The sequence below is a fragment of the Oryza brachyantha genome, chromosome 11 (genome assembly GCF_000231095.2).
Source record: "Oryza brachyantha chromosome 11, ObraRS2, whole genome shotgun sequence".
Classification (NCBI taxonomy): Eukaryota; Viridiplantae; Streptophyta; class Magnoliopsida; order Poales; family Poaceae; genus Oryza; species Oryza brachyantha.
Window position 1 is genome coordinate 12,243,887 of NC_023173.2, and position 27,131 is coordinate 12,271,017.

Consider the following 27,131-nt stretch of genomic DNA (forward strand, 5'->3'; position numbering starts at 1 on the left):
GGATTTAAACTTAACATAAAATTTATGACAAATACTTTTCTTATTTGAAGCCAAATAGATATGATGAGGCTAGATTTTGTTGAAAAAATATAAAATAAAATTAGAAATATGAAAAATAGTTGTTCATATGTGTATCCTAATTATTCTGAACTTAGTCTATAAATGGAAAGTATAAAAAATAAGAGTATTGTATATTTGTAATTTTACTAGTATAATTATTCTATAATTTCGAATTAGTGGTATTTAAATAAGGAAATATTAATTGTCTTTCCTTTTTACAGTGCAATATATGGTCATAACTAAATTGAAAAGACAATAAATGACTCTTACCACACATGAGCTCGTATTAATTTTGTGCACCTTAAAAAAGGATCCTAGTTTGTAATGGTGGAGAAAGCACAAATTAGCATATAATATGGTGCACCTACAAACAAAATAAATGAAATGGAATAACTGATTTCTGATGGTATATAAGGAAAACTAGTGAACTTCCAATCAAAGGACCTGGCTATGAAAATAAAAACTATATACACTATCACTATTCTGAACCTTGACTATGTTTGGAATTTAGAAATGACCTTTGTTGGAGTGATATACGCCATTATACTCTATATTATAACACTTCCTGTATTTTCTATAGCTATTTCAGCTGCATTTGAGGAGTGGAATAATGTAAGAGGACATGAGTTAGGTTCCTTATTAATTGTGGAACTTGTTACCGGTTATATGACACAGGTGCTACAATTTACTGCATACTCGTCGGCAGCGATTCACCTATGGTGACTTCGTTAATCTGAAGATATAACCGACCTAGTTGCTTATAGGAAAATAGTACAGTGTGTGTATTCATAGGAGTGGATGTGCGTGCATTACGAGAGCACCAAGTATCGAGAAGAAAGAAAGAAAATATAATTCATTTCCTACCACCCAATCCCCAAGTGTTCTCTCTCTCTGGACGTACGCTCAGAAGAAAATGGCTTCTATTGTCGTCTTTCCGTAGCAGATGGTGAATACTGAATAATGTCAAGCTCATCTTTATTTACGTAACAAATATATACATACATCTCGTCTCCAACAATAAATGGGAGCTGTCACCAACAAATTTTATTCAATCAAAAATATTCTACTGTATATCTATAATAAAGCCTCTAAATGATATGTTCCCCAACTCCCATTCCCCAACGGATGTGAGAAATCAAGCGCTGACTCCTGGTTTTCCTCAGCCTGAGGTCTTCAGCTTGTCCTGGATGATGGCAGTCACTGCAAAATGATCCCAATTTCACAATTAATACTCGTGATTACCCATATATAGACCATCACAGCTATGGCTGCTGCCGATTACGGTTTTGAGATCATTCGCAGTAACGCAGATGAACGAGAAGTTATTGACATATGCAGTCACCCTTCTATATGCCTATATGTCAGAAACTTCTTATCTATACTCCAATAAAAAAAAACAGTGATGATGATGGTAGTGAATCTCTCATCTACCCTACCACTATGGGCGGATTCACCTCCTGGGCTTTCCGATGCCAAACCATCTGAGGATTAGCAATTACATGATGCAAAACACTGTTGCTCAATCAATTAAGGATATAGATTATATATTTGATTATAGGTATGGGCTTTAAATAATTTTTAGCTCCGTCGCTGTCTATCACTAACTTCCTTCTATTTTTTGAAAGTAAAAACAACTAAGACCTATATATCAAACCACATGTATTAACTCTACTTTAATAACATACTAATAATATTTTTAATAAAATTTTATTGCAGCGCATGGGTGATATGTTAGGGCCTCTAAATTATTGTAGAGTAACCCGTATGCACAGATTACATACCTCTCAACTCAGTTGATCCGACAGTGCCGTCCAGATTGTTTCTAGCAACATTTCTGCAGGCATATATTTTTCATGCGTCAGTGCAAGTATAACTGTATAAAGAACACAATATACAATATCTGATTAATTCAGTTTAGTTAGTTAAAAAAAGGTTTTACGCACAGCTCAGTCAAGTTGCTGACAAGGACAAGGTTGAGGACTTCCACTGGCACTGTGCCGGTCAGTGAATTCTCGTTCAGCCGCCTGTAAAAATGAATTAAGCAGAACTCATGTCATTTGTTACTGCATCCAACAAATACTTTATTGTTATTATTCAACAGGTTGACCCATATGCTGCAAACCTTACAGAAACAGAATTTAATGATTATACAGTTCAAAAATCTATGATTAAAAGATTTTTTTTATGGCCCGAGTTCCCATTTTCAGATCACTGGGACTCTGGGAGGCATTTGCAGAAACTTGTGGTTTTGCATGTCCAAGTGTTGTAGCTATATCTAAGTAACTTTGATAGAACTTAGAACTGTACTCGCAAGTTTTTGTCTTTCGATAAATTCAGGAATAATCACTTACAAGAACTCCAATGTTTTGATGTTGCCAAGAGAAGCAGGGATAGTGCCACTCAATGAATTCTTCTGAAGCTCCAATTTGACAAGGTTGGTCAGGTCGCCCAAAGATTGAGGTATACTTCCAGTCAGGTTGTTCCCGTACAACCTCCTGCAGGAACACATTTTTGCAAGTTCAAACATCAGTCAAATTTCACCACGGGATTTGAGTAACCTGTATCTAGAAACTTCTGGACTTTTTTTGCATACAGATTTCGCAGGGTGCTGATGGCGCCTAGCGAATCCGGTATCGCGCCAGTGAGCAGGTTGCCCTGGAGATCAAGGCTGACAAGACTGCTCAGGTTGCCCAGTGATGCTGGTATTGATCCATTGAGCTCATTGCCAAACAGTTCACTGCAAACATAGGTAAATCCATATATTCAGTGACATGTCAGATTTAGTGTAGCTTGTGAGCTGTGTAAAGTTTAGTTTCAGTTCTTACAAGTACTCAAGATAACTCAGTTCTCCCAGCTGTGGGATCAGAGGACCTGACAGACCAGCTAACCCCAAATCCCTGCATAAGAAGCAGATAGCAGATATTCAGTACCATATATGGATTCAGGAAGCATAATTTACACCGTAAGATGCGGCTTTCAATAGTCAATTACAAGTTCTGAATCTTGAAGAGAGTGAAAAGAAAATCAGAATTTTAACTTTCATACAGGTGAATTGTTACTATCTTAGAAACTAGTCTAAGCTTAGAAGAAACTTGTCATAAAGCAATCACAACCACTGATGAATTTCAGACCTGTTGAAATTTTATTTTTGATCTTGACAACAAGGAAAGGAGAAAAGAACAAGTGACATACAGACGGACGACAGAGTTGTTGTTGTTGCAGGTGACATGGAACCAAGTGCAGGGATTGGCAAGGGTTGGATCCCAGCTCTGCAGCACATTGTTGGGGTCCTTCCATGCCTGCCTTTGAGCGTAAAGAATGTCACCTTCACAATCAGACCACCACAACAACGCTAATCAGAATACATCTTCCGAAAAAACAATTCACCAATTATGCATGATCGATGGTTATAACTGTCTGTACCTTCAGTGTTGCTGCTCACAAGTGTAGCAAAAGCAAGAAGGCCAGTGAACAGAGCTGCTGCTGCTGCTACTGATGCTGAAGAATGAGTCCCCATTGCTGCAAAACCTGAGTTGTTCTTTTTTTGAAAGGAAAAACCTGAGTAGTTCTTGGCACAATGAAATGTCGCCGAGGGAAGCCTCTTTATATACTGTTGTGCAGAGGAAACTGGGGATGGTTTTTCTGACCAGAAACTCTGACGTTTCTTGGTATTCCCAATTGACTTGATATTTTACTGATGTCTAGAAAAAATCTGCCACATTAGTCCTGAGGCAGATCGATTATTCTGACCAAGTAAGAACCAATAGAATTCTTAACATTTCTACAATGCTACCTCTCATCTGTCAAAGCTGACAAGTTTAGAATGTACACAACCCTTGTCAGCACTCAGCAGCACCTGTATTTCGCGTAATATTGGTGGAGTCGGAATGTTTGAACGGAGCTCTTCTAGTTACTGTTTTATTACTGAAATGGTTAGTCTTGATCTAGAACCGATCGAACCACGTACTTCTAGAGTGAGATTACGCCCTTTCCTGTTGTCCCCAGTCTGACTTCTCCTATTGAATTTCTAGCTTCTGAGCATGAATTATGGCAGCAAAAGTCATAGCAATGTTGTCAGGCCTTTGGTTTTGATCATGTATTGGAAAATTTTGTTGGTCAGAACATGATCGGTGAATGGTTTCTACAAAGTAATTGACGATAAAAGTGGATTCGCTTTGTGCATTTGCATGGGTTGCAATCATCTGGAACTCTAACAAAAAGCTTCCATTATCTCTTCCTTTATCATCTAGACGTTAAAATCTAGAACTATAAAGCAAATATATATTTGACTTGCGAAAGGGGCTATAGCCCAGTGGTTACAAAGGCTTTAGTGACACTTCTTGGGTTCTTTGCGTGCGTGCGTTATGAGCGTCTGCGTTGTACTGTGTGTTCTTAAATATGTCTATATATATATATTTGACTTATATGTGTTTGTGTATGGAAACAATCCCAATATTTATTTATGTCTTTCTATTTTCTTGATTTACTAGTTCCAAATTTAGAAATTAATAAGTGCAGAGTTCTTAGCTTGAAATCATGATTTTAATTTTAATGGATCCATTCCATATTTGAAATTATATTTAATAAGTTAGACATGACATGCACTTCTTAGAACAAATATAATTGTAGGCTATAATGACATGTTCGATGGCAGAATCTAATATGAACTCTTCTTCTTTAGTCCACATCATTAGTCCACATCAGTAATAACGACTCATCTTGTAAGAGCATATACAAAGGTAATATTTTTTATTAACCTCATTTCCTGTTTTATCCACCCATGCAACAAAATTCTCTTCGATCAATGCTACTGAGAGTCGACTATGATATGATGTCATGTATAACGATAATTTTTCTATTTTCTTCTATCATTTTCTCTCCATGTCATCATATTTACTTACGTGATTAATGGAGAGAGACAATTAATAAGCACCTTTGCGCGTACCTTAAGGTATCTATAAGCACATGGATAGAACAGAGAAAATGAAAAATGAGAAGTGTTGGCTCTTATATAAAAGCTAGCTCTACGCATGCTCTAAGATATATGCATTAACGCGGTATTCTTCTCCCACTTATTCTCATTTTCTCCTCAGCTTTTGCACGGACCTTGTTGAATTGCTAAACAATATGTTTTTTTTACAAAAAAAGTATATATATATATAAATATAAGTTCATCATCTCACATTTCTAAAGTATTCTTTTTACTTTTTAGTAGTTAATTTATTTATTTACACCATTAAATTACTATTAAAATTAGGAAATATTTTATATTTTATCTATAAAACAACACATTAAATGCATAGGTGAGAGAAACAAATAGGAGAAAAATAATGGAACCAATCTTATAGCTAATAGTTGGATCTACTATTAAACATTCTCTTAACTAAATAATACAGAAGTTCAAAATTAATAATATAATACCATGTATAAGTTGTGTACGTACCTTCATTGCTCAGTTGGCAGGTGTTGCAAGAACAAGGCAACGTCATTCCTACCTTTTATATTTTCCAAATATTCAGTACCATATATAAACGTCCATCTTATTTTTTATTAGTTTTCATGTCTTCATAATGGTAACCCCAGTTCATCTGCTTGAAGAACTAAAACTCTAAGTCTGCGTTTAATTCAGCCTAACGGATGAAGCTTTTTTGGCACGCAAAACGAGAAATATAATTAGCGCATGTTTAATTAAGTATTAATTATTAAAAACTTGAAAAATAAATTTATTTGATTTGTTAGAGTAACTTTCATATATAAGCTTTTGGGGTGCTACAATACGGAATCCCGTTTGGGACGGGATGATTCCGATGAGGTATCGATGTCAGATTTGATACAAATGAGATGATTCTCTCAAACACGATACTTCATCGATACCAGATCTGATATTAGAATGGGATGATTCTGACAAGGTACCAAATATGATACCTCATCAGTATTAGATCTGATACCGCACCAGTAACAGGTGATTCTATAGCGATAACATCTGATACTCGGTTAGTATCATCCAAAAGCTACTGAATCCTTGGGTTCTCAAAGAGGATGGAGTGCATCATCGTCATCGCCGTCGACCGCCGCTAATTGCTCCTAGCCACCACTATCGTCACCGTCGCCACCACCGTTGTCGTCACCGCAACCGCCGTCGATAGCCGGTGGCTGCTCTCGGCCACCGACGTCATCGTTGTCGCCGCCATCGTCGCTGCGGCAGCCACCGTTGACTGCCGCTTGCTGCTCCAGGGCGTCGTCGTCGCCGCAGCCGCAGTTGGATCTCATCAAAGCAGGATCCTGCACTATAGTATTTCCGTAAACTTTTTGCACAAAACAAACGCTCAGTAGTTTGAAAAATGTCCTAATGGAATATGAGTACCTCAGCCCTAGCAGCGGAAAATAACATGGTCTAAGAGTTAATTTGTTTATCAATTACTTTGACCCATATTGTAGATTACTCCCACCGATTCATACAGATAAGTTGTTTTAGACTTCTCAACTATTTTCTAAATATACGCCGTTTTGGAACTTCCAGTCACTTCTGCAAGCATTCTTTCTTTGTTTCTCTCTGTTAAATAATACTCCCTCCTTCCATAAATGTTTGACATAAATGTTTGACGCCGTTGACTTTTTTATACACGTTTGACTATTCGTCTTATTCAGAAAATTGACATAATTATTAATTATTTTTATATTATTTCATTTATTGTTAAATATACTTTTATGTATATATGGTTTTACATATTTGACAAAAAAAATTAAATAAGACGAGTAGTCAAATATTTATAAAAAAAAGTCAATGGTGTCAAATATTTAGGGACGGAGATAGTATATGGTATCACTCTCACAAATAAATGCTTCATTTTTTTTACAATAAGCATAGATGAAGGACAGCGAACTTATTCGAGTTCTGCACAAGTCTAAAACAACTTAAATTTGGATCCTTGGTGGAAAGCCAAATAAAATAGTGTGTGGGTGGGGGTTTGGGGGTTGGATAGTTCAGCCCGAAATAACTTGAAACTTTAAAAATCTATGGTTGGATTTAAATAAATGTTACTAAGTTCACAAACAATTTTTTTGGGGTAAAAATAGTTTTGTGCCTAAGTGGACCAAAATTTTGGAAATTACGGATTGAAATATAGAACCCTGTTTAGAAGTAGGGAAATTCTATGGTTTTTAAGAAAGCATTTCCAAGATACCAAATTTTTATGTAAAATTTGGGTACTCGTAGGTACCAAATTTTTGTGCTACAAAATATAATACCCTAAGATATTATTTCAATGATGATAAAAAAAAACTCTTAGAAGAAAAAACTCAACTTGTGATGTTGCTAGACACCTTTGGTTCAATTTTCATCCAATCTTATATGCCAACCACCCTCCCGGTCCACATTTAATGAGCGGTATCATATTATTTCTCTTCACTCTTTGTTATTCCCAAGAATCTCACGAGCTGTTTGGTTGAGTCGTTTTTGGCCCGTCTCAATTCCTACTGTCAATATATCATGTTATGCTCGTTTGTTTTAGATGGACCGTAATCAGATTGCCTGCAGATGAATTCTGATCCACTACAAATCTGATTACGCTCCTGGACATACGGGCATAAAGTGATACTGATACGGAGAGGAGAACGCACACTGTCACCGCTGCCACTACTTCCTCATAGGGCACACGTCACCGGTATCATCCCCTCGCCCTGTGACCGTCACCGGCGCTGCCCCCACGCCCCGCGCCTATCGCCGGCGCAGCCCCCTCCATCCGTGCCCTTGCCCCATGCCCGTCGCCTGTGATTGGATCGTGACGGGAAGAACTCCATGGAGACCGGATCTTTTACGGGAAGGGTGAGGACTTGCAGCAGGAGGCTACTCGAGAGGTGTGCTATTGATTATATTTTGCAAAATATTATCTCTTGATTGAATTCTTGCTGTCAAAATTTGCATCCAAATAGAAGTGGCAGTGTTGTGCTTGTTCACTGCATTTGCATCCAAACAGAAGTCTCCATATTATGTATTTTCTCATTGTGTATCAGTTTCAGAATTTGAATTCTCAACTGACACATGTTTTTACTTGTATCTGTTAGTCTGTTAACTGGCTGCCTAACCAAACAACGGGAATGAATTGGTATCCGTTACAGTAACTATTCAAACAAAGCACGTAATTTGTTACATTATAATCAGTTTCTGGTGGAAGCATTCCCAATTAAGTTAATGTTATTGAACCAAACACCACCTCAAATGTACTTCACTCTTAGTTATCCCCAAGCAAATCTAAACATCAAGGGGGTGATTGTCAAACAACATATTTACAAGTGAAAAATAATTTATGAACAAAACTTGTATATACATATTCTGATCTATCTAAAAGCCGAAAAATAAATTTCGGTAAAAAATACCCCAAAATCAACTCCAATTTAAAGTTAAAAATTCAAATTTTGGCTTATAAATGTAGTAGAAGTGAAAATATGGGGGTGAAACTTGATAATGGAATATGTTGCATTCGTCAAATTGGAATCAGAATGGTTCAACAAAGCATAACATGTTTGAAGAATTTCTATCAACAAATGGACCCGCTCGTGGCACACCCACTGCAGCCATCACAGGAGTGCTGGATTAGAACCACTGGCCGTCAAACCATGCAATGGCTCCCATCATTTTGCAGTTTAGAACGGCTTATAATCCAAAACTTTTGAACTTTAGAACTTAATTTTGGACTTAATTTTGTGATTTCTTTCATCGTGATTTGTTTACACATTTTGCTTTTGAGTTATTGTGGACACATATATAAAATTTTTAGATGCAAATTATTTTTCGTTTGCAAAAACACGTTTCCGCTTTTTCTTCTAAAAAGTAAAACGATGGGACCTAATGACATTAACTACTCCGGTATTATTTGTTTTTTATTAGGTTTTATTTTAATGATATTTTACTGTATCTTTTTGAATATTTAAATTCCAAGTATTGTTAATGGAATGCAGTTGTTACTACATCTGCACAATGTGAGTCATCCGTTGCTACAAGGTACACAAGAACAAATTTTCCTATAACAAAACTATAAATTCAGATCTAGACCGGGACATGAACCCAAACAGAGAGCCATCTCACTGCGAATTTTGCTGCAGCTTTTCGTTTTTTCTCCTTCTCTACCAGGGGCGGATCCAGCGTGGGTGGAGGAGTACCCACTGGATCCTCATGGAAGATAAGGAGGGAGAGGAGAAAAAAAGAACGTTAGGAAAATGGTCAATCACATGCAGTTTCCTTCCCCTGTTTTCCGGGTTAATATGCGGTGTAAACCATGATCACCTAAGTTAGGGTTTCCATCATACATCCCTATTTACTTCTGCATTGTTATGTTACTTCTCCCTTTCTTATCACTGACCGGTCCGCCATCAGGTCCGAGTTGCAACTACTACCTCCGTCCCTAAACGTTTGACGTCGTTGACTTTTCTATAAACGTTTGACTATTTGTCTTATTTAAATTTTTTTGTCAAATATGTAAAGCTATATATCCATAAAATATATTTAATAATAAATGAAATGATATAAAAATAATTAATAATTATGTAAATTTTTTGAATAAGATGAATAGTCAAATGTTTATAAAAAAATCAACGGCGTCAAACGTTTAGGGAAGGAGGAAGCAAACGTTTAGGGAAGGAGGAAGTATTTGGTAACAGAACCTGTTCGAGTTCCAAGGTGATAGGTTTTGTTAAGACCCTAATACAAACTGCGAATGGGTAATCAAGCTAGTCCAAAGCAAATCTACTCTTTAACCTGAAACCATAATAGTTCTCAGTTTCACCAAATGGAAGAACTTTTAAGAGGTACATGATTAGCATAGTTTCGGAACACATGCGCATGATGACATGATCAGTAAACGCACAAGTATGAGCACCTGAATTTCCATTGCAAGCCTAGTAAACATTCAAAGGCTAGGATATGTCCAGTGCTCCAGTGAGCACATGGGGGACAATGGTTGTTATTTTATTTATCTATCCAATTTCAAAATGTGCCTGAAATATAGAATCTTGACATTGGGCTCAACTTGTAGTCTTCAGCATGTCCTGGATAATTGTAGTAACTGCAAATATGTCGATTGTAATCAGCACATTTGATATTTTAACATAATAGTGTTGGATATGAAAGGGCTCTCGTATAAGTACTTATTAAGTAGGGAGTTCCTTGAACCTAGGTCGACTAGCCAACCAACCTTGTGGTGCTAGCCAGAAGACCCCTGATCTTCTCTATTTTAACAGAATAAAGCAAAAGCTTCAAATGATACATACCTCTCGTTCCAGATTTTCTGGTTGTGCCGTCCAGGTTATTGTTTGCAACATTTCTGTACAAAAATATTTAATCTTGTCAATATGAGTTTTTCTTTTGCTTTCATATTTCAGTATGCGTTCAGCAGTACTGTTGCTCTGGAACGTAACTAATCAATACATGAAGACAATCATGTAAAAACTCACAATTCAACCAAGTTGTTGTCAAGAAGTGAGAGGATTTCCAACGGCAAGGAGCCAGTCAGCATATTACCATTCAACCGCCTGTACATATAAATAAAAACAATATACATATTGTTTTGTTGATTTGAGAAGAATCACACATCAAAGTTGTATACTTTCATCCCCTTTCTATGTCACAGATATCTGCAGAACCTAAGATATTAATATTAGTGACTCGAGGGAACTGTCCAGCGTGCAATTTCCTCTAGTAACAAAGATTCGATTTTTCGGAAAAGAAACTTTATAATTTATTTTAATTAGTTATTTTCAAAAAATATTACTTTTAAGTATTCTGTAGGTTCTTTATTAAAATATTTTGCAACTTCGCTGCTGGCAAATTTAGGAGTAATCACATACAAGTAAATTAATGTTTTGATATTTCCCAGAGAAGCCGGAATATAGCCACCCAGTGCATTATTCTGAAGCTCCAAGTTTTCAAGGCTCTCCAGATTGCCCAGCAATGGTGGTATTGGCCCTTTCAGGTTGTTCCCAGATAACCTCCTGCATAAAACCATAATTCATTTTGGCAGTTCAAAATAATTCAGATTTCGCCGAAATCTTTCATAAAATCCATGTGAAAAAAGAAACAGCATACAGATATCGCAAACTGCTGATGGCGCCAAGCGAAGATGGTATCCAACCAGTGAGCAGGTTGTCATATAGATCAAGGCTGACAAGATGTTTCAGCTTGCCCAGTGCTATTGGTATTGATCCATTCAGGTAATTCCCATACAACTCACTGCAAACATGAGTTGTCAATAATTTTTCCCAGCAACTCGGCATCTGAGTGCAAACTGTCATGTTCGAAGTAGAGTGAGTTATTATTAAGTTCTTACAGGTACTGGAGATTATTCAGTCCTGCTAATTGAGGAATCAGAGGTCCTGATATGTGTGCATCCCCCAAATCCCTGCACACAAAGAAAAGTAAAATCGAACAATTTGTTCACTTTGAACTGCAGTTCTATGAACATTTCGAAACCGAAGTTCTGAAACTCAAATAAAATTGATAGACAGAACAAGGATGAAGAAGAGAAAGGAAGGCCTTACACACGGATGACGGAGTTATCATTGTTGCAGGTGATATGCATCCAAGTGCAGGGATTGTTAAGTTTTGGATCCCATGACTGCAACACATTTTCAGGGTCCTTCCAAGCTACCTTTTGCTTGTACAGTATGTCACCTTTAATTTTGCCATTAAAAATATAGAATGGGGTTTCAAAAATCAATTTTAGTAACTTGCATTGTCTGACTGTGCACGTTGCAAATCATATAAAATGTGCATAAATACCTTCAGTGTTGCAGCTGACAAGTGTAGCAAGAGCAAGAAGGCCAGTGAGGAAGATAGCTGATATTGCTTCTGCAAACTGAGTGCTCATTGCTGTTGTTAACTGAAAATGTGTTGAAACCTGAATGCGGCTTGTACTACACTCCGGTGCATTCAGACTTGAGAGGGAAGGCTCTTTATACAGCTACATGAAGCAGCTAACAATGGTTTCTAACCTAATTTTCAAGTCTTCTTGACCTGGTAAAGCCTATTTTCTTCCACTCAGATATGAACTTTTTTAATGGTGCTCAAAGAAGAAATTGCATCTACTTTTTTAGATAGTGGATATAAACTCCATTTACTGTTTTTAGCAATATGATGAACCCTATTACATCTGAGTTCCTTTCTGGTGCTCTCTACTCTGCTGGCAGTAGAATTTAATGGATGTAATTAAATTATACTAGCAATGACATTAGGAGTAGTAGAAATCTAGAGGGGATATTATTGTCTTTTTAATTATGAGCCTAGAAAACCTAGGTTATTTGGACTGTCCGGCTACCATGGATCGCAGCGTTGCCGTTGTGGATGCGCACACGGGTGAAATAATCTTCTCTTCCGCCGGGCTACCAAAAGTCATGTACGTATTACCTTTTTGTTTATAAAAAAAAATCTAAATTACAAAATACTACTAATCAATTAATTAACAAAATACTAAAAACATCTTTTTTACTCAAGGACTTAGATTAATTCTACTAATAGTATAATAATAGTATAATAGTAGAGAGAACCGGAAAGAGACCCATTACATTTTATTATTTTCAGCAACTATATTGAACCTAGTAGAACGTTTTGTTTTTATTATTTCATAAAGAACAAGCCAGGATATTCCTATTATTAAAGAGGAAAAAAAGGAAAAAATGGCTTTGAAGATAGCAAAAATTTTAGATGGTAAAGGTTAGGCTATAAAATGTTTTCTTTTTCTTTAGGAACGCCAAAAGAAGGTAGGTTCACAAAAAAAACATTTTTAAGGTAAAATGCATGAATTTAATTAAGGAATGAATAAAAGGTAGAAGGAAATCTTGCTGAGACGACCATAAAATGATCATACTCATTGCATTGCAAAACATAAACACTTCTAGCTTTTTATAGGTGAGATTAAGGATAAAAAAGACTATGATGCGCCCCTGATTAGATGAGGGGTGTTTGGGGAGTGGGACGGTGGTTAAGATTAATATCGAGTGAAATTTAAATAGGGAGTGGTTGATTGGGAAGCAGTAGTAATCTAGAAGTTCTTACAGTTTTGGCACAAATTTTTAAGCTCTGAAATGCTTATATTTGGGACGGAGAAAGTACTATATGTGTGCATGACTATAAATATTAATTTACACATATAAGCACTTCTAACTTTCATAGGAGAAATTAAGCATGAAAAAAAATAAAACTCTTACAGCAACTATGTATCAACTTTCAACTGTCAAACATCCTTGCACCACCATTTCATATTATACTCCCTCGTTATCTAAATGTTTAATGCCGTTGAATTTCTTATACATGTTGACTACTCGTTTTATTCAAAAAATTTATATAATTATTAATTCTTTTCATATCATTTTATTTATTGTTAAATATACTTTCATGCATATATATAGCTTCACATATTTGATAAAAAAATTAAATAAGATGAGTAGTTAAATGTGTATAAAAAAATCAACGACATTAAATATTTAGTGACGGAGGGAGTATTTCAAATAGAGTAAAGTTTCAAATACAATCTCAAGGCATGGAAGAAAACCAGAATCCTACTTCCTACCACCCATTGGATTAACTTCAATGGTAAAAGAAGAATTAAGGTGGCCAGAGATGAACGTGCTTGTCACCTAAGCAATCACAAACATTTCTACAGAAGCTTCCAATTTTAGGTTTCCAAGTCTTGCAGTCAATGGAGCTTTGTGGTCATGATTTCCTGCAGGAATTTTATATTTCACGCATAAAAACTATTTTTGTTTAATTTCTCTAAAGACATGGACTTTTGTCATCTATCGTTTTCAGAAGAACCTTGTAAGACAGCTATTATGTTTAAGCTGAGCGTTGCGAATTTGATGGAAAAATAGTGAAAATTCTCGAGCAAGGAGAAAGACTATACATCACGGATGATTTTGTTATACTGCAGAGCATTATAATTAGTAGAATGATATTGTAATTAAGTAAATTAACCGATCATCAAATATTATATGTATGTCACAGCAGCAAGCTGATGAAAAATAAAATACCCTTCTTTCCATACTATTCTACCAATAATCAGTAATAAATACTTTCAAGCATACACGAAAAGAGGATCGCCAGGTTAGATGGGCTCGGGACGGCCCAAACAGAGCAAGGAAATGGACCGTGAAAAGGATTTCGGCCCAACTGAACAATGGAGGTCTAGGAATTTGAAGTTGATAATAATTGTGTCAAATTTGAGGGGGAAATTACATAATAACGTCTTAAATATAAGGGAAAACAGCAACAAAGGATCAGAACTCCGACTAAATGACAAATAGGCACAAAAAACTTTGAAGATTTCCACACAAAAAAAATCATGTATCATTTAGTCTGTTACATCATTGATTCATTGTAATATAGATTGGCTTTTTTACATCTCTGAGAAGTTGCTTGAGTTACCAAAAATTTTATAATTCTGGCGCATCGAGATACTAAACTTTTACACTAAAAAATATAGTACCTTGAGATATTTATTAATATTTATTAAGAATGGTAAAAAAATTCAATACAAATATAGGACACTGTCACACTCGGAGTTGTTCCATTAAACACACAATCACTCTCATGTTTCTAAATTTACCACGACACTAAAATAATATGCATGTTTACCCCTTTCTTCACTTGTGGGTGCCATTCACCGTCTTGGACCACCTAACTCAAGAACTGTTGTGTTTTTCTAGATAATGGATGATAGAGTCTCTCCTGGTATAATGAATCTTAACTATTGATTAAAAAGAATATTTTATACTTTGTTAATTAATTGATTAGTAATATTTTATAATTTTATTTTTGGCAATAAAGATCACGATAAAAAGGATAATATTACTCCTTCAAATTTCTGATAAAAATAGAGTACTGGTGTCGATTAAATTCCACCACTACAGCTACTAGAATTCACCGGAGACGGACCTGGATGATAACATCTGGCTTTGTCTTAAAAAAACTAGAGAAATGTCGTGTATCGTGGGTTGAAATGATGTTGGTGAAACCTAGTCTAGATCAATGACCACACTTTGTTGGCTAAAAACAGAATTAATATGTTGCAACATTTCCTTGGCTTGGTTGCAAAAACACTGTTAACTGCAAGCCACATGAAAAAGTGCATTTCGGGGACGATTGCTGATCTTATTGTAGCTGCTCCAAGAAGGAATTAAATTCGCGATGTTGTTAATGTAACAGTAATTTCTACATATAATCCCAATGTCAGTTTGATAATAGAATAGATGCACCGTTGGTCACATTAGAGAGAGAGAGGCCCTTGCAGGCTTGCACTGCAATTTTTTCTGCACCCTATTCGTTTTTCTCCTTCGGTACTTACACAACGAAACTTTCATTAAAGAAAAAGTAAAAATTGCAAGGATGCCATTATATTGTAAAATTAGAGATACATCATCCTGATTCACATGTCATTGACTCATGCGGGTCCTACATATCATTGAGATACCAACTTTGCAAAATTATAATGACACGTTTGTAAATTTCCCTTAAATAAAACAGATCATGGCCAATGAAGATCTCTTCGTGCGAAAGCACAAATTTATTATTTTCTCCTATCTTTTACTCTGCTTGGATATGTTTCACCTGGACAAAATTAAGTAGATCTAATATTTGCTAAAAAAATTTATTTCAATTTATACAATTGCATAGAATATCAATGGATCCTCCAGTAGTGAGCCTGGGAGACCGCATGGAGTTGCTAGGCGATGGATCGCCTTGTCACTGATGGGTGGGCCACAGGTTCAAATTGTAGCCTAAGTATTGTGTTTAGTAACACGAACTGGTCCAAAGTGATAAGATTTGTAACACCTAATTCAAACTGTTTGCAATTGGTAACTGAAACTGAAAATAGTCCGAAGTAAAATTTACTCTTTCATCTGGAGCATAAAGTACGATAGACATATTATAATTAAACTAGAAATCTCTATTTTCTACAAAGTTAATGTCATTCTCTTTTCTTATGAAGGCACGTCACCCCTAATTGTTTTTAACATTAGGATGATACATCAAGAATGTAAATTGCATCTCTTCGCATCATTTCAATTGTTTTTAGTCTTTGGATGATTAATCAAAAGTGTAAATTGTATCTCTTCCCCTAGAGGGTACGCCATACAACCTAGTCATTTATAACCTATGGATAATTAATAAAGATCCAAAAATATATAAACACAGAAAATCATATGGTAGGTAAGAAATTTTTTTAGAATTTATATCTACTATATTATAACGTAGTTCTTTCACAGCAACACGTGGGATATTACATATGATTGATACAGGAAAGGAATGAATCATGGAGCAGCCTGATCGGTAAACGCAGAAATACTAAATAACCCTCAACGTATGCAGGGAACTGTAATTTTATTTATTACTCCTCATTTCCAAAATGTTGCCTGAAATACAGAATCATGAGCTTGGACTCAATTTGAAGTTTTCGGCATGTCATGGAGTACGGTAGTAACTGCAGAAATGCAAAATCAGAGTTTATGTAAGCACACATTTGGCATGCATATACGGCGAAAAAGGCGAAAAGTTTATAATGATACATATATACATACCTCTGGTTACAGAATCTCTGCTTGTGCCGTCCAAATCATTATGTGAAACAGTTCTGTAAGAAATATTAAGTCATGTCTTAGTATGAGTTTTTGTTTTCTTCTTTTTTTTTTTTTGAACATCTGCCAGCATGAGTTATGCAGGATTAACTCAATATGGGAAATAAAGTATGCCACTCACAGTTCACCCAAGGTGGTGACAAGACGAGCAAGGATTTCCAATGGCACGGTGCCAGTCAGCTTATTATCATTCAAATCCCTGCACACAAATTAAAAGATAAATCGTTCAGTTTATTTGAGATCACACATCAAATTTGTATGGTTTAAGATTTTTTTAATACTGATCTATAAGCTTTTGTCCTCTTCTTAATTATGCCATTTATTATTTTTTATATTACGCCGTTGACTTTTGGATCTTCGTTTGATGATTTGTCTTATTAAAAAAATTATTCAAATATGAAAAATTATAAGTTATACTTAAAGTTCCTCTAATAAATCAAATTATAATAAAATAATTAATAATTATATAGTTCTTTTTGAATAAAACGAATGGCCAAACGTAAAAATAAAAATCAATAACCTCGTATTAAAAAAACATAGAGGGAGTATTATACTACAGATTTCTCTGACAACCAGGATAGGACTTGAGGGTACTTTTCAGGAACTCTATGAGCTCTTTGAATTGGTTTTTCGTTCAAATAAATGCTACTTAAGTTTAAAACATCTTGCAAGTTTTCTTTTCTTTTGATGAGATATCTTGCAACTTCTGAAATGGGAACAGAAATGAACGCATACAGGTAATTCAATGTTTCGATATCTCCAAGAGAAGCCGGAATAGTTCCACTCAGTGCATTGTTCCGAAGCTCCAAGATCTCAAGTTTCTTCAGATTGCCCAAGGATGGGGGTATAGCCCCTGTCAGGTTGTTCTGAGATAACCTCCTGCATACAACCAGCGATCATTTTGGCACTTCAAACAAATATATATCCGGACTTCACTGCAGTTTCTTCACTATTCAGTATATAGAATTCTTGTCAAAAAGAATAGCCAGCATACAGAATTAGCAAATTGCTCAGGGCTCCAAGCGAATCCGGTATCGCGCCAGTGAGAAGGTTGATAGAAAGATCAAGACTGACAAGATGTTTCAGCTTGCCCAGGGTTGCTGGTATTGATCCATTCAGGCGACTCCCATACAACTGACTGCAAAATGCAAACATGAGTTTGTCAGATATTTTCCAGCTACTCAGAATCTGAATGCAAGCTATCCTGTCCTAATTAGCAAAGTGTGTTATGAAGTTCTTACAGAAACTGGAGATTTTTCAGTCCTCCCAATTGAGGAATCAGAGGCCCTGAGATGTCCACATTCAACAAATCCCTAACAGAACAAAAATCAAAACACATTATGTTCACTTTCAACCGCACAAGATTTTCAGACAAGTACATCTTCCCTTTTTATTATTGCATAATAACTAAAATCTCAGCGGTTCCATGAACATTTTCAGCACCAAAGTACTGAAATCTTCAATGAAAATGTTCAGACGGAATTGCACAATGCTGCTGATACCTTGTTTTGTTTTTTTCTCGAACGTGCAAATGACTTGCACATCAATATATTAGCAGAAAAGAATTTTGGTACACGACGCCTAGAGGCACGACGGGCTTAAGGCTGAGATCCAAGAAGGTAAAAATGACATTTTGAATTTTCTTGTTCTTCAATTTTAAGAACAAGTAAAAGAAGAGAGGAAGGACTTACACGCGGATGACGGAGTTATCCTTGTTGCAGGTGATATGCTCCCAGCTGCAGGGATTGTGAAGGGTTGGATCCCATGTCTGCAGCGCATTTTGGGGGTCCTCCCAGACTAACTTTTGCTTGTACAGTATGTCACCTTCAATTTTGCCATTGAAAAAAAATACAGAATGCAAATATCAGAAAACAATTTCTACTAACCCACATTTCAAATATCAGAAATATTATGTGTCATACATACCTTCAGTGTTGCAGCTGACAAGTGTTGCAAGAGTGACAAGGCCAGTGAGGAGGGCAGCTGATATTGCTTCTGCAAATTGAGCCCCCATTGCTGGTTAACTGAGAATGTGATGAAACCTGAAAGCTGCCTGTGCTAAACTGAGATGCACCCAGGCTTCTTATACAACTACAGGAAGCAGCTAAGAATGGGTTCTAACCAAAATTTCAAGTTCTCTTTGACCTGGAAAAGCTCTCTTCATCCACTTGGCTACGAACTTTTTGAAAGGTGGTCAAAGAAGAAACCCCGTTTACCACTTTCATCAATCATGCTGAACCTTGTGACACCTTGTATTTTGACCATTGTATTGATCCTTTGTAGGACTTTTAGCTTTATACTCCAACAATCGAATGCATATCATGAATAACAAAAAAGTGGGGGGGGGGGGTCGTTTTCTCTATATCCATATGGATACTAATAAATCTGGACATGTGTTATATATATATATATATATATATATATATATATATATATATATATATATATATATATATATATATATATATATAAAACATATATGTTGGTTCATCAATGAATCTAGAAAAAAACCAAAACATCTAAACAGAGGGGGTATATGCTAGGTTATAGAATAATTTGTTTTCTAGAGATGTCAAAAAGTAGATTCACAAAAAAACATTTTTAGGGAAGTAAAAATACATGAATTTAATCATATCTATTGTGACTGTTTGAGCTACGGCTAATAAGCCATAGTTAAATGAATGAAGAAATAAAAAATATCTAGATAAACTTTTACATGTATGTTATTAATAATTTAAAATCCAATACTGAAAAATAGACTACAACGTAAAAACAAAATCAACCCAAAATTAAGTTTCAGCATTTACATTTGGACTCTGGCTACAATCAGACGATGAGAGGCTAAGAAAGTCTTGTTGAGAATACAAAAAGAGTAATGGTTAAAATATCCTACTATTTTGAACTGTTAATATATATACTCCCTTCAATCATAAATATTTCATATTTAAGAAAACGTCCTTTCCAAATTTAAAAATTACAACCATTAATAATTTCTCAAATCATTAGATTAAAAACAAAGCAGTGGTATATGTATGTTTTTTCCTAAAATTAACTATCGTAAACTTATCACTCAAGATATAGTAATTCTCTAAACTGATTAGATTTTATTAAAATATAACATTGATGGTTAAATATTTTATAATTTTGGCTAGATCTTGTCCTGAATATCCAATATTTACAACCAGAGAGAGTATGGATTTAATTATTTCCGAAAAATGGCTATGTCATAAAAATATATTAATTAGAATTTTAAACAACAAATATATATCACTTAAGAAAAGAAATTATGTATTGCTCAGTTAATTAGCATAGCCATCGTGCACGCAGCCTACCGGGGTTCGATACTAAATGATCGCAAAACACAGGTGTCTCACTAGTGATTGTCTATATCCAATTAACTGTGCAATACATAATTTTAATTTGTACCCGATTTCATATCAACTTCAAGTACTGTGCACCACTTGATTGGCTGCAAACATCCTTGCACTTTCATTTCATATTCTATTTCGCATGGTGTAGAGTTCAAATACAATCCAAGCCATGCAGAAAACCATTAGACAGTTCTGCCTCCTATCACCCATTGGACATGACTCTTGGCAGTCAATGCTTATCCTTAGGCTAAGGGGCTGTTTAGTTTCCAAAAAATTTCACCCAGAAACATCACGTCAAATCTTTAGATATCTAAATATAGTATTAAACGTAGAAAAAACGAGAAACTAATTACACAGTTATGTGAGAAATCGTGAGACAAATCTTTTGAGCTAACTAGTACGTAATTAGCCATAAGTGCTACAGTAACCAACATGCGCTAATGATAGATTCTTTGGGTTCAAAAGATTCTTCTCGCGGTTTTCAGGCGGAATCTAAAATTTGTTTTGTAATTAGACTAAGTTTAATATTTTAAATGTATGTTTAAAGTTTTGATGTGATGTTTTGTAATTTTTTTTTGCAAACTAAACGAGGCCTAACTAGCCTAACTTCAACTTTACGAAGAAGCCGGCCAGATGGTCATACTTGCCATCTAAGCATCACAAAGTTGTCTGCAAAAGCTTCCAACGGAACTTGTGTCCAAGTTTTGCAGTCAATGGAGCTTTGTGGCCAATTTAATTATCTCCTGCAGAAATTTTATATTTCAGGTAGAACAAAAGGTATTATTGTTGAGTATACGTACATTTATGGGGCTATATTTTTCGTCAAAACAGCCAATTTTTATTTACATTATAAGTTGCATATATTTACACTATAGATTTAAAAACTAACACTAAATTTTCTAGTACTCCCTCGGTTCCAAAATTTTCTAGGTTATTTAGCAAATACATTAAGTTTATATCAAAAGATACTTTTTAGTTATTTTATTGGTCAATTTTTGAGTTTTGAATGGTTTAGATTCCTTTCCAAGCTTCTCATTGGTTGGGAAATCATTGATGTGATTATAATCATAGTAATCAGTTAGAAATGCTTATATTGTAGTATAAAATTTGAATACCATAAAATAATTATATTTTGGAACGTAGAGGGTACACATTATATTGGGGAATGAGAATAACTGATTACCTACTTAAAAGAGAAGATATGAGAGAGAAAAATATATTTACTTACAAGGAGGTACCAGTTACAATATCACAAAAAGGATTGAAATCAAGTAAAAAAGTGTGGTGCAATACTTATGGAAAAAGCTTTTTTTTTTTATCTTAGATCTGAATTTTTCTCGTCTATTTCGTCAGAAGAACCTTGTATGACTGTTAGGCTAAACAGGTCAGATTGTTCATCCTGGATGCACCTATTTTACTGCAGAGTATCACAGGAATTTATGTTTCAATTAGAAAAACAAGTGTTTTTGTTTATCTAGACCTGGAATTTTCTCATCTATTGAGACAGAAGAACCTTGTATAACAGTTATGCTGTTTCTTAGGCTAAGAATGTGAGACTGTTCCTCATGGATGCTTCTGTTATACTGCAGACTATCACAGTAGAATGACACTGTAATTAAGTAAAACTAATTATATGCCTGTTATCCCAGCAAGCAGATGAAAAATAAGAAACAACCCTTCTTTCCTATTATTGTTGATTCTGTTTATAATCAGTGATAGATACTTTCAACTACACAGGTACAGATTCTGATTTTTTTTGGCTCTCTGCCACATGCTGAATCCAAAGACTTTTGAACTGAGCATTTTGATGTGTCAACTAGTACTAATGCTACTTTCCATGGTACAATAAAAGGAAGCATTTTGGGTGCCTGAAGTATCATTTTGTTTCCACTTCGTCTTCATCATCCAGATGCTCCTTGAGACTCTGAACCTGAGGTTGGCTATCAACATTGTCCCAGATTGAATCGGTGCTTGGCAGTTCATACCCTTCAGGTCTCAGCGACAGCGCAAATTCTGGTAGATCTGGTAAGGATTGAAGTGCACTGCTCCAGGAAATAACAGGTTGAGTATAATTACAGTAAGGGCAACTCTCCGGTGCATTTTACTGGTAGTATTATACTACCAGTAGAAAAAAAGTATTTTTGTATTTTATTAATTACTTGATTAGCGGTATTTTGTAATTTTGTTTTTTATAATAAAGATCATAATAAAAAGACGATATTACCCCTTTAAATTTCGACTACACCTAATATTGTTAGTAGTATAATTTAATCACAGTAGTCCAATAAAAATAGATTAATGGTATAAATTAAATTATACTACCAGTAAAATACACCGAAGTTAACCCCGTACAATAAAGGTGAAGAACAGATTGTTCATGCATGTTCTTGAGCTAAATCCAAAATAAATTATCATATCAAAACGCGCGAAAAACATTTTGCATGAAATTCCAGGTTTTGAATATTTTTCCCGTAATTTTTCTTGAGATCAGAGAATTACCTATTCTTGTCTTGTTCAAAAAGATATCCATACATCTGGAATCTCTTGCACGCGGCATCTGGAATTTTCTTGTGCATATTCCTCATGATACCCCAGGGTGGAGGTACCCTGCATTTTAGGTCAGAAACAATTCCATATCACCACATATTTCCATTAACATTTTTACACATGAAGATAATTTTACATCAGAGAACATTCATACCTTGTGATGGGGTTTGCCAAGCAAAAGCTTAAACAAGCCCTCTTGCTCTCTGCAACAATATCATCAGCTGCAGAGAGGCAGCAGACTGCGCTGATATGGTTGCTCGCCTCGTTGCCCTTGTCAAGAACAAGGCCATGGTAGTAGTATGCTACTGCCTGATGACAAGATGCAACATTGTGTTAATATCGTCAGAATTCAAGCCATTCTTACAGACTTCAGGGAAGCTGCGTTTGTTTGTTTGTTTGTTCAGGCAACCTTGGCTTCCATGCATTTCCACTTCAGAAACAGGAGAAGCTTCTTTCCGTAGGAGTCGCTCGTGTCGCATCCTGACAGACAATAGTGAGCCTGACAAAAAAAAGGAGAGATCAGTAAGTATATGTTCAGTAGGAATGCTCAAATATGATGATAAAATTCACATTTGATATAGTTCTGAAAATATTGAACATGAGCTTGGTTGTGAAGGACAAACCTGTGAAAAATAACTGACTAGCTCACAGGCCAACCTCCTCTTTACTGACAACGTTGCCTTCTCACACTCTGAAGCCAATCCAAGTTGTATTTCTACACACTGTTTTCATAGTGGAAGCAACATAAGGAAATGCAGATCTCAAAATTTGCATGATATATATGTAAGCTTGAAAGTTTGTTACCTGAGCCAATGCTTGAATTGAAATGGCTTCAAGCATACCTTCTCTCAAATAATTAGGAAAACTTTTCCTGCAATAGTACAAAGCAAGTCTGAATAAGTACATTCAGAAAGCAATTGATAAAGGTGATATATGGTCATGGATTTGTTCATTCCAGGTTGCAGGCATACTTGACTTGTTCTGGTATCTGAACAAATATACGATGCACACAGTAGTCTAAACATCCTGATGCCCTGAGCAAAGAATCGACGACATCCTTCTTTGCATCTGCAGAAACAAATCACTGAATGTGTCATTTAATTTCATCAGATTTAATTGGTAATGTACTCCCAAAGTGGTAGAACTTCCTTGAATAGATAAAATGCATTCTATAAAATTATTGAGATGATTCAACAATATTTCATATTAGTGGACGATCAAATTGAACAGTTATGACTATAAGCTAAGCACACATCACATCACAAATGAATGAATACTCATTAACATTATAGATATGTATACTCCAAAAAGATGAACATACCTTCTGATACCTTCCTTTCACCTCCAACTTGGCCGTTCTTCGGAATGAGTATCAGGTTGGCCTCAAACAATGCAAGCATCGCCATCATGTGGACGACCGACAGAACCTCATACCATGCACTCGAAAGACAACACTCCTGAATTCAAACATGCCATCTTTCAAATAAATCAATGAAAAACATCAAAAAACATGAATTACAGTTGGAGCTTATGCTTACCTGGTCATCATCTAAGGTCCTCCATCTGAATTCTACTGATGCTTCAAGACGGCTTTCTGTTAAATTTGAAAACATCACTATCAACATTAAGCTTCATCCTGGAAATTAGAAAAAAAATATTCATAAGCCGAAAGGCCAGACCTTTCATTGTTAAACCAAGAACAACCGGCAAGTACTCCTCAAGGGCATGTTGTAACTCTGAAACATCCGAAACATCTGCGCAATCTTCATGTGTAGCCAACAATCCAACACAAGAAAATTAGAACAAATTGTCAGCATCATATCATTGCCAATGTCCAGAATCCAGCAGCCAAAGAGGCAATTGACATACAGATTTCTTCAGACAGCGCAACAACACGGTCCCGGAACTTGGAGAGGCGGTCGACGAGTTCCTTGGATACTAGTCCCCTGAGTGGATGCACAATTTCACTATCCACCGGAATGCGGATTGTCGGTACGAAAACGGCGACCTCCTGCATGATGCTCCTGCGCTTTTTCCCCTTCCCCCCAACCTTGCATTTATTAGGTATTGATGCACCACACCCCATGTCTGTCAGTGGTGAAGATGTTTGGATCACCAATCATCCTGTTGCAGAGCAGAAGCAGAGATCAGATATCACAACAGCTTACAGTTAAGTTACTTGTAGTAAATAAATTGGTTGTTTGTCTTTGGCAAGAGATTTACAAAGCAAGATATCCAGAGGCAAAGCAAGGAACTAAAAATTAACAGTAACATTGGTGTGGGTAACTGGATCAATGCAGTGAGAACTGAAAACTGTTGATCTGTGAGTCGGTCAGATATCTAAGAAATGATCAGGAAATAATGGATCTTGACACCAGTAGAGGGAATCAGAGCTCAACACACCAACATACAAATCCAAGAATATGAACATTTGGCATACTAGTTATTTGTTCTGACAAAATTCATGACACAAGTTTAATCATCTGATTACCCTGGGAGAGGGCATCAGCATGTTCTGGATCTCTACACTCACCCTGAAACCAATAATGCATCAACCCAACAGATGCAGCAACAGCACACACAGATCAGCAAACCAATCAATGCATCCAAGAACCATCAAGAACACCCATCAATCACTGACCACACTTACAATGTGAGCAAGGCTGGAGGCAGCACAGCAGCAGCCAAGAAACCTGAAGAGCTGTCTGGCTGCAGGATGAACAAGAGACGGATGTGTGTGGGTGTTTTGACCCTGCACATGGATACAAAAAGGTCACTCCTCCATTGGACCGACCTTTATAGTTGGCGAAACAAACGGCAAGTGCGCTTACGAGGAGGAGACGCAAGATGGCACTGAAGCTTTTGTTCAGATCACACTGCAAGTTTCAGTCAGTCAGAGAGAGAGAGAGAGAGAGAGAGAGATCTTGGCAATGTAGAGACCGAGGAGGAGGAGGAGGAGGGCGAGGATCACATGGAGAGGCCACAGGAGGTGATCCCCAAGTGGAAGAGGAAGCTGTACTGGCACAACTAAAGTATGTGTCACCGTCGTGGGTGCATGGGTGCCAGTGCAATTAACTGCTACGATTATAAAATGCATTCAGGAATTATGCTTGGATCAAGGGGAAAAATGGGAGAAGGGGTGAACCGGTGAACCGGTTGGTGGTTCTGTGAAGGTTTCCTGGAGTTTAGGATTAACGCAGCATTGTACCTTACACAAGAATTTCACATAGTTGAATAGTTTTTTTTTTTCCTTTTACGGTATAATATTCCTTGCGCATTTTAATAGTTGACGTTGTTGATATTTTGGCACATCATTCGTCGTATTATTTATTTTTTAAATATGGGAAAATATAAACTATAATTAAAATACATTTAAGTAACAAATCCAATCGCAACATAGTTACGTAAGTATTTTTTAAACAAGACGAATAGTTAAATGTGTGCTAAAATATTAATGGCATCATCTATTAAAATAAGTAGGAGATACGATTGGGATAGGTTTTCTTTTGTACTAAGAAGTATATATCTCCTCATCACTTGAGAGGTAAAAGAAAAGGAAAACATAGATGTTGAGATGATTAGAACAATAATGTACAATCGACAATGCCAAGACATTTCTAATACTTAATTAGGGTACATAAAGACATATATCCCATTTTGTTAATCAGAAGGTATATTCATCTACCATATTTAATACTAAATACCTGAAGAAATATTCAAAAACAGACGCAGAGATTTTCTTTTAATCCTACTCCTACTTCTTGGATTAATTTTGGTACCTCCATCATGGAGAAACTATTTCATGTGGTGAAGGTCCATACCGCTCTGAGGATGAGAAAAATCCTCGCGGATGTGATAGATATGCAAAGTTTCTTTAAATTTAGTTTCCAAATATTATGATTGTGCCATGCTTCAAAATAATTTTTGTTTGGAGGACATAATCCTCAACGCTTCTTGGAGATTTGTTCTCGACAATATCTTTTTTTTTTTTTGGAAACCTCACCTTTCACTAATTCTTGATCAAAGCAAATAATGATTCTTCACATCTTTTGATCCGAATGGAGAGATTAAAGAATATTACCGATGTTCTCAAAATGGTGATGTCCTAAAATATGTGCAGTCAAACCTCAACATATATTTTAAATCATTAATAGAAGCCAAAATATTATGATCTGGATTATAAAACGTTTTGTTCCTTCCTAATATGAATACTAATAAATCTGGACACGTTTATAAAGCATATTCATTCATCTATAAGTGAATTTAGATACTAATGAAACATATAATATGGAACAGATGGAGTGCATAAATATCACTAGGTACATTGTCTAGATAAAAGTCAACTCCACCTCATTATCTTTTGTGTTGTAAATGAGGGTTTTACTGCAAGATGTTTTGGACTCATACGTACCATAAAATGGGTTGAATCTAAAATATTTAGTCCGGACTAAGATCCATGCAATTAATTGTTGTTTATTGAATTTTATATGCAATTTGTTCCTGCGTGCCAGGATATGCAGGTGGTTAGCT

General features: G+C 35.8%; 4 protein-coding genes across 4 annotated transcripts; all 4 read right to left on the bottom strand.

Annotated features, from left to right (window-relative positions):
• Positions 1-1,028: 1,028 nt before the first annotated feature.
• Positions 1,029-3,623, bottom strand: LOC102718496 (leucine-rich repeat protein 2-like). The gene is made up of 8 exons (XM_006662886.2): positions 3,484-3,623; positions 3,253-3,385; positions 2,886-2,957; positions 2,654-2,797; positions 2,412-2,555; positions 2,004-2,084; positions 1,842-1,894; positions 1,029-1,260 (listed from the first exon to the last, which is right to left on the bottom strand). Exons 1-8 carry the CDS (start codon positions 3,575-3,577, stop codon positions 1,220-1,222), a joined length of 762 nt encoding a protein of 253 aa, XP_006662949.1. The 5' UTR covers positions 3,578-3,623; the 3' UTR covers positions 1,029-1,219.
• A 6,197-nt stretch (positions 3,624-9,820) lies between these two features.
• Positions 9,821-11,956, bottom strand: LOC102718216 (leucine-rich repeat protein 1-like). Its single transcript, XM_006662885.3, has 8 exons — positions 11,834-11,956; positions 11,593-11,725; positions 11,382-11,453; positions 11,141-11,284; positions 10,903-11,046; positions 10,510-10,587; positions 10,327-10,379; positions 9,821-10,121 (listed from the first exon to the last, which is right to left on the bottom strand). The coding sequence occupies exons 1-8, from the start codon at positions 11,919-11,921 to the stop codon at positions 10,081-10,083; spliced, it is 753 nt and encodes a 250-aa protein (XP_006662948.1). The 5' UTR covers positions 11,922-11,956; the 3' UTR covers positions 9,821-10,080.
• A 4,310-nt stretch (positions 11,957-16,266) lies between these two features.
• Positions 16,267-18,722, bottom strand: LOC102717937 (somatic embryogenesis receptor kinase 2-like). Its single transcript, XM_006662884.2, has 8 exons — positions 18,610-18,722; positions 18,375-18,507; positions 17,925-17,996; positions 17,678-17,821; positions 17,419-17,562; positions 16,805-16,882; positions 16,627-16,679; positions 16,267-16,529 (listed from the first exon to the last, which is right to left on the bottom strand). The coding sequence occupies exons 1-8, from the start codon at positions 18,695-18,697 to the stop codon at positions 16,489-16,491; spliced, it is 753 nt and encodes a 250-aa protein (XP_006662947.1). The 5' UTR covers positions 18,698-18,722; the 3' UTR covers positions 16,267-16,488.
• A 2,996-nt stretch (positions 18,723-21,718) lies between these two features.
• On the bottom strand, positions 21,719-25,524 carry LOC102717658. Its single transcript, XM_006662883.3, has 13 exons — positions 25,433-25,524; positions 25,252-25,353; positions 24,471-24,725; positions 24,281-24,364; positions 24,140-24,195; positions 23,923-24,058; positions 23,573-23,669; positions 23,406-23,472; positions 23,225-23,323; positions 23,011-23,100; positions 22,756-22,910; positions 22,554-22,661; positions 21,719-22,096 (listed from the first exon to the last, which is right to left on the bottom strand). Exons 3-13 carry the CDS (start codon positions 24,685-24,687, stop codon positions 21,931-21,933), a joined length of 1,275 nt encoding a protein of 424 aa, XP_006662946.1. The 5' UTR covers positions 24,688-24,725; positions 25,252-25,353; positions 25,433-25,524; the 3' UTR covers positions 21,719-21,930.
• Between the last annotated feature and the right edge of the window lie 1,607 nt (positions 25,525-27,131).

What these genes read in the sequence shown, in the direction of transcription:
- LOC102718496 (XM_006662886.2), bottom strand. Translation starts at nt 3,577, where the DNA reads ATGGGGACTCATTCTTCAGCATCAGTAGCAGCAGCAGCAGCTCTGTTC. An exon ending in TGTGAGCAGCAACACTGAAG is followed by an intron (nt 3,386 to 3,483) that starts GTACAGACAGTT and finishes CTGATTGTGAAG; the next exon opens with GTGACATTCTTTACGCTCAA. An exon ending in CTGAGTTATCTTGAGTACTT is followed by an intron (nt 2,798 to 2,885) that starts GTAAGAACTGAA and finishes CTATGTTTGCAG; the next exon opens with TGAACTGTTTGGCAATGAGC.
- LOC102718216 (XM_006662885.3), bottom strand. Translation starts at nt 11,921, where the DNA reads ATGAGCACTCAGTTTGCAGAAGCAATATCAGCTATCTTCCTCACTGGC. An exon ending in GATAACTCCGTCATCCGTGT is followed by an intron (nt 11,454 to 11,592) that starts GTAAGGCCTTCC and finishes CTTTGTGTGCAG; the next exon opens with GGATTTGGGGGATGCACACA. An exon ending in CTGAATAATCTCCAGTACCT is followed by an intron (nt 11,285 to 11,381) that starts GTAAGAACTTAA and finishes TCATGTTTGCAG; the next exon opens with TGAGTTGTATGGGAATTACC.
- LOC102717937 (XM_006662884.2), bottom strand. Translation starts at nt 18,697, where the DNA reads ATGGGGGCTCAATTTGCAGAAGCAATATCAGCTGCCCTCCTCACTGGC. An exon ending in TGTCAGCTGCAACACTGAAG is followed by an intron (nt 18,508 to 18,609) that starts GTATGTATGACA and finishes GCAAAATTGAAG; the next exon opens with GTGACATACTGTACAAGCAA. An exon ending in CAGAGATTCTGTAACCAGAG is followed by an intron (nt 16,530 to 16,626) that starts GTATGTATATAT and finishes GCATTTCTGCAG; the next exon opens with TTACTACCGTACTCCATGAC.
- LOC102717658 (XM_006662883.3), bottom strand. Translation starts at nt 24,687, where the DNA reads ATGGGGTGTGGTGCATCAATACCTAATAAATGCAAGGTTGGGGGGAAG. An exon ending in CAATTCAAGCATTGGCTCAG is followed by an intron (nt 23,324 to 23,405) that starts GTAACAAACTTT and finishes CTATGAAAACAG; the next exon opens with TGTGTAGAAATACAACTTGG. An exon ending in TTTGAACAAGACAAGAATAG is followed by an intron (nt 22,097 to 22,553) that starts GTAATTCTCTGA and finishes TTCCTGGAGCAG; the next exon opens with TGCACTTCAATCCTTACCAG.